At 38.6% G+C, this 17,400-nt stretch overlaps 1 protein-coding gene across 4 annotated transcripts in view; it reads right to left on the reverse strand.

Annotated features, from left to right (window-relative positions):
- Window positions 1–17,400, reverse strand: part of Grf (nuclear receptor GRF) — a 131,691-nt gene that overhangs the window by 13,902 nt on the left and 100,389 nt on the right. For all 4 annotated transcript variants that reach the window (XM_012692299.4, XM_062672318.1, XM_038015593.2 and 1 more), the window contains 3 exon segments: window positions 10,117–10,221; window positions 328–1,437; window positions 39–253 (listed from right to left, as the gene is read on the reverse strand). In XM_012692299.4, coding sequence (XP_012547753.2) covers window positions 39–253; window positions 328–1,437; window positions 10,117–10,216 — 1,425 coding nt within the window. In that variant the 5' untranslated portion in view covers window positions 10,217–10,221.

The raw sequence follows: 17,400 nt of genomic DNA on the forward strand, positions 1-17,400 counted from the left end.
GCTATGACTTCAAAAAAAGAAACTCAAAGTGAACTTACCTCGCTGGGATTTGTTAGTGCAGTCTTAAGTATGGTACCATTGACCAAATGCGGTGGGAGTGGGGGTAAGGGTTCTTTAGGTTTTTCTGGTGGCGAAGCTCGACTTGTAGCCGTAGCTGTTTTGTTGGCTTTCTTGTTCTTCTTATATTTCACTTTGTATAAATTGTAAACAGCTCCACTGTTCCTCCCACCAGGCATCCTGTCCTCTCGTACAGCTGTAAGAAATTACATTTAGAAAAATCCTGACAGCTTCTCCAATATTTTTATGAAATTTATATTATTTACGTACCTTGTAGAACCATTCCTTGTTCAATACATTTTTTGAATCTACAATACTGGCATCTATTTCTTTGTGCCTTTGTAATTTCACAGCCACCGTCAGCGACGCACGTGTAAACCCTTCTGTTTTGGACAGTTCGTTTGAAAAATCCCTTACAGCCTTCACAAGTAATTATGCCGTAATGCAGTCCAGTCGCTTTGTCTTCGCAAATCATGCATATCATTGGTTGTTCGTCTTCATCGCGTTCAGTCTCTGGTGCATATGTACGCAGTTCTGGTCTGGGTAACGCTAAGGAACTAGCACCTGCCATTGGAGAAGAACCCGCGATGCTTCCGGCAGCGGCGCTCAGATTTAACGCATGAATTTGTTGGTGAGCAGGGAGCTGGGACACGTCTCCGGCCCAGAGTAGTTCCATGTTCAATGGTGGCCCTCTAGGTCGTCGTAACTCGCCACCTAAATTGAGTAATAGCCTCGCTGCTGACTCCTCACTGCATGAAGCTGGATCAGGAGAAGGCGTGGATGAAGTATGCGAAGCACTGGCTGCAGGCTCACTACTTGAACTAGGCGCTGGTAAGGTCCAGAACATTGTTCGGACACCTCCGGATTCGCCCATTATAACAGCAGGAGTACCTCTCCATTGTGTTTGTCCACGCGCACCTGGTTTATTTTCAATCGGCTGTGGTGGAAAATTTCCGCCTATAAGTTCAGGTTTAACACCATTTATACAAGCGGCCGGCGGCCAATGTCCTGGTGATAGATTAGCGTGAACTCCAGGCGGAGGCGGTACGAGGGTACGTGGTCTGAACGGTTGTGGTGATTCTTGCGGTGCGCTTTCCAACTTCACTGAAGACAACTGAGACTGCGTTGTGGGCTGGTTTTTTCCACTCGCAGGCGAACTTTCTGCTTTGACAGCGGATTGTGCACCTTCAAACTTGATGACTGAGTAGGGTGGCGCCGAGCGTATAACGGTGGGATGGCAAGCGGGTGAAGGTGACGGAGAGCCACCGCCATCGAACACGGGCGGCGGGTGCGGCGGCGTGCTGCACCCGGCTTCAGACATACGCGGCGAAGGCGGTCCTGGGTCAGGTGACGAAGTGCTGGTGTCGGCCGCCGACTCGCCTGGGAACAAACACGATCGTTCAACAATAGCTACAGCATTTTGTCTGCACGCCAACGAAAAACAACACCATAGATTTTTAGAAGCAACAAATAGAAACTAGGTGAAATGTCAACGACCGTGCGGCGTGATCATAGTTAGAAGGCGCGGAGCGACGCAGGGACCCGACACTGCACTTCCCGACGTCGCCGACTAGATTAGTTGATTGCGTCATAATGTAAGCCATCGGGGGACATAGATAAATTATCTTTTAATTTAAATAGAAACCATGAAACGTACATATAATATTAGCGAATGATAATATTAGCGAGAGATGATGAATTTAGTTTTACGTATAGGTTCAATCGAATTTAAAGTTGACGTACAGGATTTTGATTTCACAATTAGGAAACTTAGATAAATTAGGAAAATCAGGAAACGTTTGTGGTGTTCGCGGCGGGTACGATGAGATGTAACAGCGCGACGGACAAGGGGAAAGTGAAAGCTAGCGGCGCGGCGCGAGCGCAGATGCCGAGCCCGGAAGCGTTGTGCCTACGCTCTGTGCCGACTTCACAAAAGGGCTCTACGTCATCCGCTCACGACTGCATTGCCGTTATAATAATTACAGTTACCATGTATTAACATATCCACTATATAATTTCGAGTATTTACATACATTCGGAGAATTATCAAAGCGCAAGAATTTATAACATGAAATTTAAACACTTTATTAATATTTTCGAAAATTACTTCAGAACTGTGGAAATCTCGCTGCCTCGTACGTTTCGATGGAAATAGAATACACGTAACAGAAAATCATAAACATTACCAACTTTTTATGACAAGATCCATAGGCGTAGTTTTAACTTCGTACGCGACCCGGCTTACATCGCACGACCATCCATATATTAAAATGTAACATTAGAATTTTTTGGAATCACATTATTGTTCACCGGGTTTTTATTGTTCAATATTGCACCCAACTATAATTTGAATGCGGAGCAATGATTAAGAGAATCATGTGAGACCGGCGTGCGCGTACCGGTCTCGGCGCTCACGTGCGAATATCAGTAGAGTTTTAGGCGAGGAAAAGTCACGAAGAAAGTTTTCCAGAGCGTGTTGCCGCGGCGGCGGGCGGCGGGCGCGCGCTATGAGCCCGACCTACCGCACGAGCGGCTGCGGCCCGCTCCCCGCGCTGCGCTTCCCGGTCCCTCCCTCCAGCCGCTATTAGGTCACTCAGGCGGCCGTGCGTGCGAACTGCAACCGCACAATGACTAGTGCAACGCGTGCACCGCTCTCGCTTCGAGGACGATCTCTATTTCACTTCGCGTCCTTTGCCACATCATTGGTGGGGACCGATCTTTCTAGCCGCGTGATGCAATCGTCGCCCGCAGAGGTTTTACGTAGGTTCGTACGAACCTAGATAAGTCACCATTCGATAGAGTACTTGATACTTGTCGATAGCACGGTGTCTATTACGAGTTTGAAATTGTCACGAGGAAAATCGGATCTTTACTCGAAACTAGCAATGTATCGATATAAGTACGTACAGAGTATTGCACGAACACGTGTTTATAAAGAGTACATACAGATTGTATAGGAGATGAGCGATAAAAGCCGTAGTGCGGTAAACAGACAACAATAAAGACGATTACGCAACTTGCAACACTTTTATTTCGGGGCGGATGATCACAATCGTATATTCGATCGTTGCAAGCCCGAAGGTCGGCCGCGGTCACCGACACACGGGAAAGTAGGTCACACCCCTACCACTGGTGTCGCCCCACCACCCCCCTAAGCATCGCGACGCCACGTGTCGTTGCGCCCGGCTACATTTCGCATTATTTTTTCGTAGTTTTGCGCCCAACAACAACCAACTCCTCAAACGATTTGATTTTTAGTTTCAAAATTTGTAAATCGATAACTGTTGTTTGATTAAGATTATTTTACTAAATATATAATGAAATGAAAATAATAAAAAAGTGGTTAAGCTGTACAGCAGTTTTGATTATGTCTATGATTCGCGAAGACGAAGAAAATACAATTTTTTTTGTCTTATTTGTTTAAATCGATTGGCTGTTTGAATCAAACACACCACACAAATATATTAGGGGCGATTTTCGTTTAATTTAACGCAAATAAGACCGAGTTAGAATAATCGAGATTCAATAGTAAATGTAGCCGTATAGTAGGTAATTTGTTTACGTGTAGAGCTCGCTATCGGGAGGCCTTCGACGTTATGAGTACATCGACTTTAATAATATTTGTTCACTATTTTTCACCGTTCGTTCGTATATTTCAATTTATCGAACCGACGTCAAACTACACCTCGTATATCAAGCATCAGCTCGTTTGCTGTAAAATGAATTCCATGTGTGCATGAAAATTTTGATGCTTCCAATTTAAAACACACATGCAGCTAATTTGAATTCGACTGATTTAAATAAATAAAAAGATTTTTGCTATCACAAGGTTGTGTGTCTATAATACTGTCATTTGAAAATCTACAAACGTTTTAACATTGACAAGTATTTTTTAAATGGATTCAAACAGTATTGCTATTCAACCATTAAATAAAATTTGTTTACCTAACTAAGTGCAATGTATAAATTAATTCTATTATATAAAGTAAAATAGAACGGTTGCGTCTGTATGCTGCACAAATTTTATGGTATTTAGGTGTAACTAAGAACAAATCACTGATTGAACTTCAATGACGGGACCTAGATTTTCCTGAAAGAAACATTCCCTTATCACCAATTACGAATGGTACTAAGTTATGTCCCACACACACGAAACAGCTGCCTTTATTGATCTTAGCCCACTGAGTTTCTCGCCGAATCTTCTCAGTGGGTCGCGTTTCCGATCCAGTGGTAGATTCTGCGAAGCACTGCCCTTGCTAGGACCAGTGTTAGAAACAACACTTCCGGTTTTAGTCCCGTGAGCTCACCTACACGCGTTAGGACGAAGTTGAAATAGCCTTTCAAGGCTATCAGCATATGTAGGAAAATAATAATAATTAATCTACCACACAATTTCCTTCATATTTTCTACGCGGTACGCATCTAATTACTCTTTAAAATTAGATCTTACACGTTCCGTGCTTTAATTTCGCGTTCATTTTACATAAAAAAAATCTTAATTGCATAAAGATCTATCATTATAGTACAGCGAGGTCCGGGTTGTATTCCCAGTTGGACTTAATAGTTGGTATGCTGGTTTTTTTCGGTAGGAATTCTTGCATCTTATGTCTCTGGCATTAAAAAGAAGAATATCCTGCCTTGATTCGTTGAATCTTAAAAGTTTTTAATATAAATTAATTCAAGGGGCCAAGCTAATGGCATAGAACATTCTCTACCAGCGAACTCTGATGCATAGTGGATATTTTTTATGTTACTGCTTGTAAGTTAATAATTGAATAACCTGTTTTTTTTATAAACGACTATCGTAGAGGGGAAGGGGGCTCTGTACCTATATAATAGATAGGCAGGTAGCGGTATTAGCTTTGAGCTGCATTTTGAAGTCGTCGTGGCCTAAAGGATAACACGCCCGGTGCATTCGCGATGGAACGATGTTCGAATCCCGCGGGCGGGTACCAATTTTTCTGATACGTACTTAACAAATGTTCACGATTGACTTCTACGGTGAAAGAATAACATCGTGTAATAAAAATCAAACTCGCAAAATTATAATTTGCGTATATACTGGTGGTAAGACCTCTTGTGAGTCAGCACGGGTAGGTACCACCACCCTGCTTATTTCTGCCGTGAAACAGTAATGCGTTTCAGTTTGAAGGGCGGGGCAGCCGTTGTAACTATACTGAAACCTTAGAACTCATATCTCAAGGTGGATGGCGGCTTTTACGTTATAGATGGCTGTGGGCTCCAGTAACCACTTAAAAATAGGTGGGCTGTGAGCTCGCCCACCCATCTAAGCAATAAAAAAAAGCTTGTTGGGTGTGAGCTCGTCCACACATCTGTGCAATAAAAATAAAAAAGAACCCTTTACCCGTCTTAGTAGTACTAGGCGTAGTAAAACTACTTTTACGGTTTTCATCTCGAGTTTTTTACTGTCATCATACGATTTTGAACGTTTCGAATCCTTTATACTCGTAGCCTTTGCAGTCACGGATGTCCGTAATATAATGAATGACAATAAAAAACGAGAAATTAAATCGCAAAAAGAGATTTAATTAGGCCGTCTTAACTTAATTAAGACTTAAAATTAGGTCGGCTGTGACATCGGTCGCCTATTTACGCTAATAATTCACGCAAAAAATCCGAGTGTATCCTAGTAAATTACAATCAATAGTCGGAGTTACGCGTCACACTGACGGCGAGACGGGCGGGCGCGTCGCTACGCGTCACGCGACCCGCTTCGTCACACCCCCTGCTTGCGTTGCAATGCGAAATTTCGTGTACGCTACGTTATCTAGATTTATTATCGAAAATCTGATCGGAGCCAAAATAGAATCGCTATTTTTGTTTCGGACGCACTATGAATTTAAGACGATTAGGACATCACTAACTCTGTAGCTACTGCTTTTAAATTTCTTTTGTCGCGTAAAGAAGAGTATTATGATATTCGAGATGGTTCTCAATAAGGACACTGATCTCTAGAAAACTATTTAGAAAACACTGATCAAGAATCATACGTGTCCATTTCACTGGTGGTAGGACCTAGGTGGGGCAGCCGTTGTAACTATACTGAGACCTTAGAACTTATATCTCAAGATGGGTGGCGCATTTACGTTGTAGATGTCTATGGGCTCCAGTAACCACGTAACATCAGGTGGGCTGTGAGCTCGTCCATACAACTAAGGAATAAAAAAATAACAAAAATGATGTCGTATTTGCTTTTGTGACGAAAATTTGCGACAGATATTTTTTCAGTTGCACAAAGCAGACCACTCGGCGGTTAGCAATGGCTTGTCTGTGTCCCTGAGGCATTACGTCGCTCGTATGCCTTCAATCAGAAAATATTTTCACGTTTTGAAACATATTAAATGTAATATTATTTAGCTACAAAACCATGTAGAAACTCAAACGTGGTAACCGCAAATTATGTTTAATTAATTAAAAACAAAAAAAAAAGTATTTTCTGTTCATTAAATCAAATTACGATTCCCTTTTAAAACGGGCTTTAATATTTGTTGTTGTCGTTTTAAGACAGCAGTAACATTACGTTTGATGACAGTGAATAATAATCTTTCTCTTATGTGTTATTCATGAGAGTACAATAGCGATGATTACAACGTGACTATTACTTTCACCTATCCGCTTGGTTCACGTAAACTTTCTTTGCTCTGACTTCACTGCGCACGTCACAGTTACGCAATCCTAAATGGCGAGACGTTATTTTTGCTATAACATTCAAGTTCAGTTAATGTATTTTGGGTAAACTAACTATGAACTCACTTAGGGTTAATAAGCTTGCCGAACTGTCTCGCATAAAGGTAACAAGGGAACGGGGACACATAGGAAACAATATGTGAGGTTTTATAAAAATAATTTGTAATTTTATTCGAAACTAGCTGACCCGGCAGACTTCGTAGTGCCTCAATCGATAAATAAAAGACACATCAAGGGGACACATCAAAGGAAAAACAAAATTGTTTGTTTTTATATAATTCAGAGCTTTTTTTTATATTTTCTCACCTTTTAAACCTTCCCTGGACTTCCACGAATAATTCAAGACCAATATTAGCCAAATCGGTCCAGCCGTTCTCGAGTTTTAGCGAGACTAACGAACAGCAATTCATTTTTATATATAGAGATAACCTTTTTTAGACTGCATTTAAAAGCTTTATCAAATTATACTAGCAGTAGCTATGTGAGCACGCACGGATCGGTACTACCGTTCTGCGTAATTCCACAGCAAAGCAACCATCTGTTACGGTTTGCATTTATTTACATTGAGCGAACTCATGTCTAATTCGAGATATTTATGTAATAATCTATGTATTATTCTGTATGTCAATATTTCTTAGTATATAATTATATCCTAGCCTTCGACCAGATGACCATGTGTGATTAGTCATGTGTTTTTAGTTGTGGTAGGACCTCCTGTGAGTCCGCGCGGGTGGGTACCACCGCCCTGCCCATTTCTGCCGTGCCAGTAAAGCGTTTCGGTTTGAAGGGTGGGGCAGCCGTTGTAACTATACTTGAGACCTTAGAACTTATATCTCAAGGTGGGTGGCGCATTTACGTTGTGGATGTCTATGGGCTCCAGTAACCACTTAACATCAGGTGGGCTGTGAGCTCGTCCACCCATCTAAACAATAAAAAAAATAAAAAAAAGTCTCTAATTAATTTTTATGGACTGCGCCAACAGCTTATCAATATGTAGCCCAAAAACGTTCACAGTCTTCTTGAAGTGTATAACCGGATCTCGTCTCGGTAGATTCTCATTTTAAAGAGCAAGTGAAAGTAATATTGTAATCTCGCGATGTTTGTATTCGGATGTTTTAATCTCAATGGACGAGCAACAAAAATGTTTATCACTTTATAATACAATTTTACGTTATGTAATGAATTATTATTGTTTATTTTTATATTAGCCAACTCGAATCAACAAGTCACGTGGATGCCGTTGCCACTTTGAGAAATTAGGTGGAAGTCTGTGCTACAGTACGATTATATTTAAAAAAAAACGAAATAAACATGGCGTCAACACAGTAATGTGGTCGAAGTAAATAAATAAAAAAACACGTACGAATGAAAATGAAATTACTAGCTACCAAAGCTACGTAGTCGAAAGTGATATCGTTCGTGGGTTGGTTCATAATGACTACTCGTAGCATCTCGAAACAAAACACGAATGACAAACGAGTTTTGACCTTATAAAATACAAGTTAACGTTCGAAATTCGCGCAAGTTTCGAGGACAACGTACGGAGAATATTGGTGTTTATTTTGGTTAGTACATTTTTTTTTTATTTTTTTTTTATTGCATAGATGGGTGGACGAGCTCACATCCCACCTGATGTTAAGTGGTTACTGGAGCCCATAGACATCTACAACGTAGACGCGCCACCCACCTTGAGATACAAGTTCTAAAGTCTCAGTATAGTTACAACGGTTGCCCCACCCTTCAAACCGAAACGCATCAGCTTCACGGCAGAAATAAGCAGGGCGGTGGTACCTATCCGCGCGGACTCACAAGTGGTCCACCACCAAGTGGACTCACCAGTAATATATGGTATACCAAACATAATATGGTATTTGGTATATGGTATTTATTTTGTTGGAATTGTTTGATGTAGTACTTACTATATTACGTACTCTTCTTGAGTTTAATAGGTGTGAAATTAACAAATACAATTTAAAAAAAAATCTTGACAAAAAAAGTTCATGCCGCTTCACATCTTGGGTTTATTTATTTATTTTTTCCACAGGAGAAAATCGCCGGATCCGTGGGGTATGTGGGAGTTGAACCTCACTAAAAACTCCTGCCGCTCACAGCCGGCGCCCTACCCCGGACCGGGTGGGAACCCAGTCGGAGCTATTGAGACGGCGGGACAGGGTTTACGCAGAGCATATTACATCCATCCCGCCGTCCCTCACATCTTGGGTTAATAAATTCTTTTACTACTTTAAAGAAGGAGAAATTCTAATATTTTCGCATTTATAGCATCCCGATTGCACGTAAAATATCAATACTTAATACCATGAAAACTATTGTTTTGGTATTAAACATCATGGCAAAGGTATTTAGGTTAAATGCATTACCATACACATGATGCGCTTTGACGCAGCTGAGACATAGAAAACCGAAGATCAAGGTAAGGGTCAATTCATTTGCAATCAGAACACGTTCGTCTCCCGAGTAAGAAGAGAATATAATGTTTTCCTTGACTTAATCAATAAGACGAACCGACATCGAAGTTTAAACCTACACACTCTTTAAGTACTGTTGAAGTTTTGTATAGTTTTATATATTTATAGTATGTGTTGTGTATTGTTAGAAAATCAAATTAGAACAGCAATGCAGTTTTTATTCTGAAATTATCGTTGAAAACTAAAGTTCAGTTTGTTCTGATAGTGCTTTGCGTAAAACCATTTTTACCACCTAGTCCTACGGTGTATACAATTTTTTTTCTAAATAAACTCATGCGTAACTGCTCACTAATATATCCATGTACATACGTACATACGTATTTGTATATTAATCCCTAAAACATATTGTATGTATGTAAAGTCTATGTATAAAATGTAAATATTACAATGTATGTTTTACGGTGTAAAATATATCGTGTAGTAAAAAAATAAAACTTTCAACTTTCATAATTAGTAGTAGTTGTACAATGAGCCCGCACGGGTGGCAATTATGTTATACCTATATTTATTTGAAGTAAACAGTTTTTAAGTTACTTATCTAGTATAGCTATTAGCTATATATATGTATATGTATATTTGTAGGGGTGACGCGGCGGGACAGGAAATATCATAGTGACTTTAACCTTCGAAATGGGTTACATTTTGATCTGTCGGTTATCGGTTAATACCATATGGACTATTATAGACCAGGAGAACGCGTGCCATTTTAGCATCGAAAAATAGTCTTAGATAAACTTCTCTAACGGAAGATGCAGAAAAAATTTATATCGCCTTCATATATTGACACTATTTTTTAGAGATTCCTTTTTTAGTGTACCTAAAAATAATATTTCCAGCACATAAATATATATTCAATGAAACTCACCATCGCTGCTACATCTGGAGTCAACTTTCCGCCTCTTTAGTTTGAGGTCTTGAAATAGACTCATGTTGTCGAGGTCACACGGCCCGCGGCTAAGTGTCATTATTCCTGTAAACAAAGAAAAAAATAATTAATTAATGATTCATTAAGAAGGTTCTTTTCCCAGTCGTACACTCCTGGCGGAGTGGTCGTGGTTACGTATGTCTTAATGTTTGGTTGCGGCTTTTGACAGACTTCTCCATCTAGGTACATTAACATTAATCATAAATTGCTGTTGTTTTAGTTGTTTAATGTTTTGCTGTTCTACGTAATGTCGTTTATTGAGTTTTTTGTAATTACATTGATTGAACTAACGTGCCCACGATCTATGTGCTGTTAAGCTATTATCGTTGCTAGTACGAAGAAAATACGCTTCTTTGTTGTACTTGTCTTGATTCACGTTGGTTTTTTTTTTGTAAAACTTTCACGCAATTTTAACGTTTTTAAAACATTACTCATTCAATCTGTATTGCTTTTTAAATGAACACCGCCAAAGCAAGGTATAAAATTCCATATTTTTTTTTCCATATTTTAATTGAATATCGTTCTCATGACTATGATTCGCTGAACAAAAAGCACGACCAAATGTGTTTATACAATAATTAATATAATTAAGGCTATTGAGCTGTTTAAAGACGTTTCCTTAGGTTTTGGGAAGTCGAAGATATGAATAAATTAGGTTTACGGTTGGAATTGGCGCTAATTATTTTATATTTACTTTTGACGTTTTGAAAACCTTGCAATGTGACAAGCACAGATAAAATAAACTACGGTTTAGTTTTATCAATAATAATGTAACTATATAGGCCGGTTCTTAAACGCGGTAAATACTCGTAAGCTTTCAGAAAAAAATAAATCCCCAGTAAGTCTCGAACCTGTCCCCATCGCATGAGACGCCATTGACATACCTCTGGCCCACAAGTGCAGCTGACCTAATTTATTGACTATTAACATTCGATTATGTTATCATGCATGGTAACATATGGTATCTATGTATTTTTTGAACATAGATAGTGGTATCCTTACGGGAGTCCGATGACATATCCACGCGTTTGACGCAGAAAACACCAGAAACCACAGAACAGCGAACTTGCATTTTTGATTAATTACGGTAATAAAAGCAAATAAACGTTAAACACCAATTGAATCACAGAACGCGTTGTGAAGATTTTAAATTATTTTGAATTTCTATGCGGGTTTCATTAAAAAATTATTACGTCAATGTTGAAACTGTCACTTTATTCAGATCACGGATAAGCCGTAATCAATTAATTGCAAGAATTCATTTTCAAGAATATCAATTAAAAATTACGGAATACATTCTTCAATGTCATTGTCAAAGCGAGGCGACACGTAAACTATGCTAGAACTAATGCAGTCCCAGTGTTTTATTCTAGCATCAAATGAAACTACGTATAGTGTTTTTATTACTATCGATAACGTGGTTCCATAGAGTAACTCACCAACAAGATGTTTACTGCTAAATAAAAATATATCGAGCGATGCAACGGTATTCGAATCCCGCAGGCGGGTACCAATTTTTCTAATGAAATATGTACTTAACAAATGTTCACGATTGGCTTCCACGGTGAAGGAATAACATCGTGTAATAAAAATGAAACCCGCAAAATTATGATTTGCGTAATTACTGGTGGTAGGACTTCTTGTGAGTCCGCGCGGGTGGGTACCACCACCCTGCCTATTTCTGCCGTGAAGCAGTAATGCGTTTCGGTTTGAAGGGTGGGGCAGCCGTTGTAACTATACTTGAGACCTTAGAACTTATAACTCAAGGTGGGTGGCGCATTTACGTTGTGGATGTCTATGGGCTCCAGTAACCACTTCACACCAGGTGGGCTGTGAGCTCGTCCACCCATCTAAGCAATAAAAAAAAATATATATATATATATAAACTCATAAAAGCAATGGAACTATATATTTGTTTTTAAATATATGATAAATAAACTATATACATATCACTACATAGTATAAAACAAAGTCGCTTTCTCTGTCCCTATGTATGCTTAAATCTTTAAACCTACGCAACGAATTTTGTGCGGTTTTTTTAATAGATAGAATGATTGAAAAGGAAGGTTGATATGTACAATAACATCCATTAAATAGTGGAGAAATCAATAATAAATTACAGTTTCCGAAGCGAAGCGAGGGCGGGTCGCTAGTATAACTATATACGATAGATAAATAAACACTTAATAAAAGCTTAATTAACATTATTCCTAAATAAGCTTTTATTCGTACCTAATCGCTGGAAGCCTAAAGGGCTATTCCAGCTACTCTCGCATCGGTAGCTGAGCTTACGGGCTCAACTAAAAAGAATTTATAACACTGGCCCTAGCAAGAAGTTGATTCGCTGAAACGGTGACCGGTGTTTCGAGAGCATAAAAGCATCTAAGGGACTGGATCGGGAGGATCCGACAAGACATACTTTGGGCGACCGCGGATTTGCGTTGCCCAGTCGTCTGAGTCGGATACGTATGTAGTTAGAGACAGCCACGATAACAGTAAATTTACGCTTCGATTTGTTTGAATGAAAACTATAAAAATCAAAAGATATTAACGGTAAGCTCAAATCGAAATGTGTATTTCAGTGAAATTCCATTGTTTACTGAAGAGGTTGACGAACTCGGACAGTTTTAGATCGACAAAACGAAGCCGTCTTAATGTTGTAGTATAAAAACGATAAGTGTGATTCAGTTAATTATACTATATTATTTTCGTCGAACGTTTATTTTTTTTTTTTGTTGGCAGAGCTACAGTATTTTTTTATAAGCTGACGTATAATTTGAGACAATGCCCATGAAAAATAATGGGTCATGGGCATCAACATTATAAAACATTGAAGTTATTTTTATTACTGTCCATTTATTATTGTGAGTCCACACGGGTGCGTTCCAACATATTTCGTCTGCGAAACAATAATTATATTCTTTTTTTTTTTTTATTGCCCTTGTAGGCAGACGAGCATACGGCCCACCTGATGGTGAGTGGTTACCGTCGCCCATGGACTTCAGCAATGCCAGGGGCAGAGCCAAGCCGCTGCCTACCGCAAATCCTATTTAAACGACGAAACCGCGGTAGTAAAATAAAATTGAGACATCGAATAAATATCGACATCAACTGGTGGTAGGACCTCTTGTCAGTCCGCGCGGGTAGATACCACCACCCTGCCTATTTCTGCCGTGAAGCAGTATAATGCGTTTCGGTTTGAAGGGTAGGGCAGCCGTTGTAACGTGGTTGTAACTATACTTGAGACCTTAGAACTTATATCTCGAGGTGGGTGGCGCATTTACGTTGTAAATGTCTATGGGCTCCAGTAACCACTTAACACCAGGTGGGCTGTGAGCTCGTCCACCCGTCTAAGCAATAAAAATATATATACATATATATCTCGGAAAGCGAATGACAGTAAATACATTGGAGTCTCCGGTAAGCTTAATGACAGGTGATCCAAAATCGGTAACGGTCGAATAGGGTAAGAAAACCATTCGTGAGATAGTACTTAATTATACAACGGTCATTGTGGCGAACCTTGGGGGAGGTCTATGTCTAGCAGTGAACGTGAGTGGGATGAAAAAAAAACACAAAAATTCGAATAGTATTTTTCTCGTCTTGACGTAAACGAAACTTAAGATTAGAAGTGAACGATCGCGTGTAGGTACTCTGATAAGAAAACTATTAAAAAAAAATTATAAGAATGCACAGATTTACGTAACTGCAAACACGTATGAATACGGGATTCATAATAAACTACGTATTATCATACGTACTATGACGTGGATCGGGGAGAGGAATTCTCGTAAAAATATTCATAGCCTATGTTTTGATAAGGACTGAGTCATGAAATACGTCAACGTAAAGACGAATGATAAATTAGTATCGGCTATTTCGGTGTTTCTAAAATACAATAATATCTTACGATTTGAATTTTTATCGCATATTTTTTTTTATCAAACTAGCTTTCCGTCTGTTGCTTCATCCGCGTGGGCGGAAACCCTTGTTCAACAGTGGGGTGGACTGAACTACATTTGTGTTCATAATATTAGTAAGGATTCTGAGGCTTATATATATACATTTAAATGACGGAAAATACTTTTTGCTACTCGTGGACTTCACTAACGTAAAGGGCATAGCCAATTATGAAATATGTATAACCTTTCACACTCAACGGACCAGATCTAGGATTTTCTCCTGAGTGTTTGTGTACTAGAAGTATACGTGCCCAGCACTCAATGTTGTAATTAAGGTCATTGTACCCCAAACCACTCATGCACACGACAATAACATAACAAAGTTTTTGAATTAGTAAGTATTTTGTATCAATAAAAAAATACATAGGAATAGCATTTTTAAAGTAATTTGACTACGAGGATCTGAGGTAAAGGTTTATTTTCGAAAGGGATTTTTTGCCCAAAATAATTTAGGAATCCCTGTCCTAAATGAACGCGGCGTTCGAATGCGTAAATATGAATATGAATGTCTATGAATTTAATAGACATAAATAATGAAAGTATGAATAGTTTTATTTTTTGTTTTCATATAATGGATAGGAACGTATTTTGGATGACCGATAGCAAGATAATATGTACAGCAGCTCCCTTAAATAATAGCAGACCAAACTCACCTCTAAGGTCAAGCATCGGAACAAATAACAGTACAAACAAGAAACGTTATCTAATTATGTTTTGCAAACATTATAGAAACTTTGTAACGAACATGAATTACTAAACAAATACCACGGAATCGTCAGTTGAATAACTTGTAATTCGCGTTTAAGTGCAACGTTCGATACTATTTTGTCAATAAAGAGATAAACGAACTCTAGAATGTCCCCAAAATAAACCAGAATGAGTCAAAGACCTTGATAGTGACGTGTAAGAGTGAGTTAATTGATTGGCGAGTGAACGAATATACTTACGAATACTGTTTTGAGGGAGGTCGTGCGATTGACTAGACTTCCGTGAACAGTGGAAACTTAAAATCGATTTGCATCTGCGGGGTACAATTCGATGACGTTCAATATCTATATAATATCGATATTTAAATATGTGCAGTACGTGTTTCGGAATTTAGTACTAATCGTTGAGAGATTTTTAATTTGGAACCAGATGACCATAATAATGATTCCAGATTATTTTTTGTTTATGTGCGACATAGTCTAGAGGAAATTCTTGCTTATTAATTCAGTTTTAACGTAAAACCATGTTGCTAACTAAGCATATTAAAATGTATGTATTCACCATAATCTGTAAGTGCTGCGTGGGTTTTTGTATAGGAAACATATTCGTTCGTCTATTGAACATTTTGAATTTCCAGGAATTTTTTTAATTGTTGTTTACAAACAATAAAAAAACTTGTAATATAACGTTTTTAATTAAAGTGACGAAGATGAACTTGAACGATACGGACAGGTGTCTGAGACGTCATACGGAAGCAGTCGTCAGCACGTCCGCACCCAGGGTCGGTCACTTCACTTGACCGCTTCTTATTTGTAATCTGCTTTGTTTAATTATAATATTATAATGAAATTCAAATAATAGATGAATATTGCGTAATTTTATTAAACTTTTTCCTTTACCCAATTTATTACTGGTGGTAGGACCTCTTATGAGTCCGCGCGGGTAGGTACCCTGCCTAATTTCTGCCGTGAAGAAGTAATGCGTTTCGGTTTGAAGGGTGGGGCAGCCGTTGTAACTATACTGAGATCTTAGAATTTATATCTCAAGCTGGGTGGCGCATTTACGTTGTAGATGTCTATGGGCTGCAGTAACCACTTAACACCAGGTGGGCTGTGAGCTCGTCTAGTAATCTAAGCAATAAAAAAAATATCTAATCATAGCATTCGAATGTAACATAGCTGTATCGGTCACCATATATGATTAAATTATAATTCAAAAATGTGTCTTCCGTGTGACAAAGACGTAAAGGAACTTATTCAAATACAAAATCTATTCAACGATTGTTGAAATTTCCTTCATGTTATAGGAAGCACCTTATCGTTTAAGGCGCGGAGTTACACGTGCTGTTGTCAAAATAGTTTTGTTGTCAGAGTAGTCGGAAGTAATCGCGACCTCGGACATGGCCACCCGGTTTGTCGCCCACAACATTAGGTTTTCCGCGCGCGTGTTTATTATTTCACCACTTCATTTAATTATCAAAATTACACAGTGTTAATGTAATAATAAGACAATACGACAAATCACTGGAAAGGAGAGTTAGTTCTAATTTTATCGTGGTCGTTATATCATGGGTTATTTTAATCGTGCATCAATTTTATATACGACATGTTTTGTATTGGGTTTACTTAGTAAAGACTACAATGTTCTTTGATACAAAGTTAGACTTGAAGACACCTAAGAATGTCAAAACTTAAACGTCCGTTCGAATCTTTATACGAATTACATGAAATAGAAATGAGTGCGAATGTCTTAAGCAAGGTTACAAAATGCACTAATGATATTGTATTGCATCAGTTCCAAGTACCAGATGAGTGGGTTAAGGTCTTTGTGTTATTTCGTAGCTAAAATAATAAATTTTGTAGTAATAATTTAAGTGAATTAATCGGATAATCTGAAATGTTTACATATTTCCTTTTATTATGTTTTTTACTCATTACAACTGAAGCTGCAAATGCTCAATAGACTTTAGGTTACAAAAAGTTGTTGACTAGGTTAGACTTGAAAACACTTGTAAAATCAATCGTAGTTCAGCCTTGAAAATCACGAATGGAGATGCGCCATTAATAGCTTCCCAAAAGTTTAACGCTATTAAATTGCTGTTCAACTAATTAAGGATGCTTCGATTTTTCCGCTTGCATTCAAGATAAAAGATATACAACTTAATCGTATAGTTTAAAATGCAGGAAGCTAGCTGTTCCGGTCGCAATGTCAGGGTAAAATCTGTAGCCCGTATAATTGGCCGTAGTATCTATTCCGTTCTGGTTTATGATAATTGTTAAAAGTGTGAGCAAGAAGGAGTGCATAAAGTGGATACGACGTATTTTCTTTGTCAGTGTCAAGCCCGAGGTCGGCGCCTGTTTCGTCGATCGTCATTACCGTGTAAGGTTGCACACGTACATAATGATCAAAATTTATCGAGAAGAAGTGTACTGAGTGAATTGTATAAATCAGCGGTCGGGGAAGTTTTTTAATTATTACCCCAAAATATTTTTGTGTAAGTTGATATTACCCCATGGCGAAGAACAAAAAAAACGAAATCGCTTCTTTATTGTAC

Source organism: Bombyx mori, chromosome 15, assembly GCF_030269925.1.
Source record: "Bombyx mori chromosome 15, ASM3026992v2".
NCBI classification, from domain to species: Eukaryota; Metazoa; Arthropoda; class Insecta; order Lepidoptera; family Bombycidae; genus Bombyx; species Bombyx mori.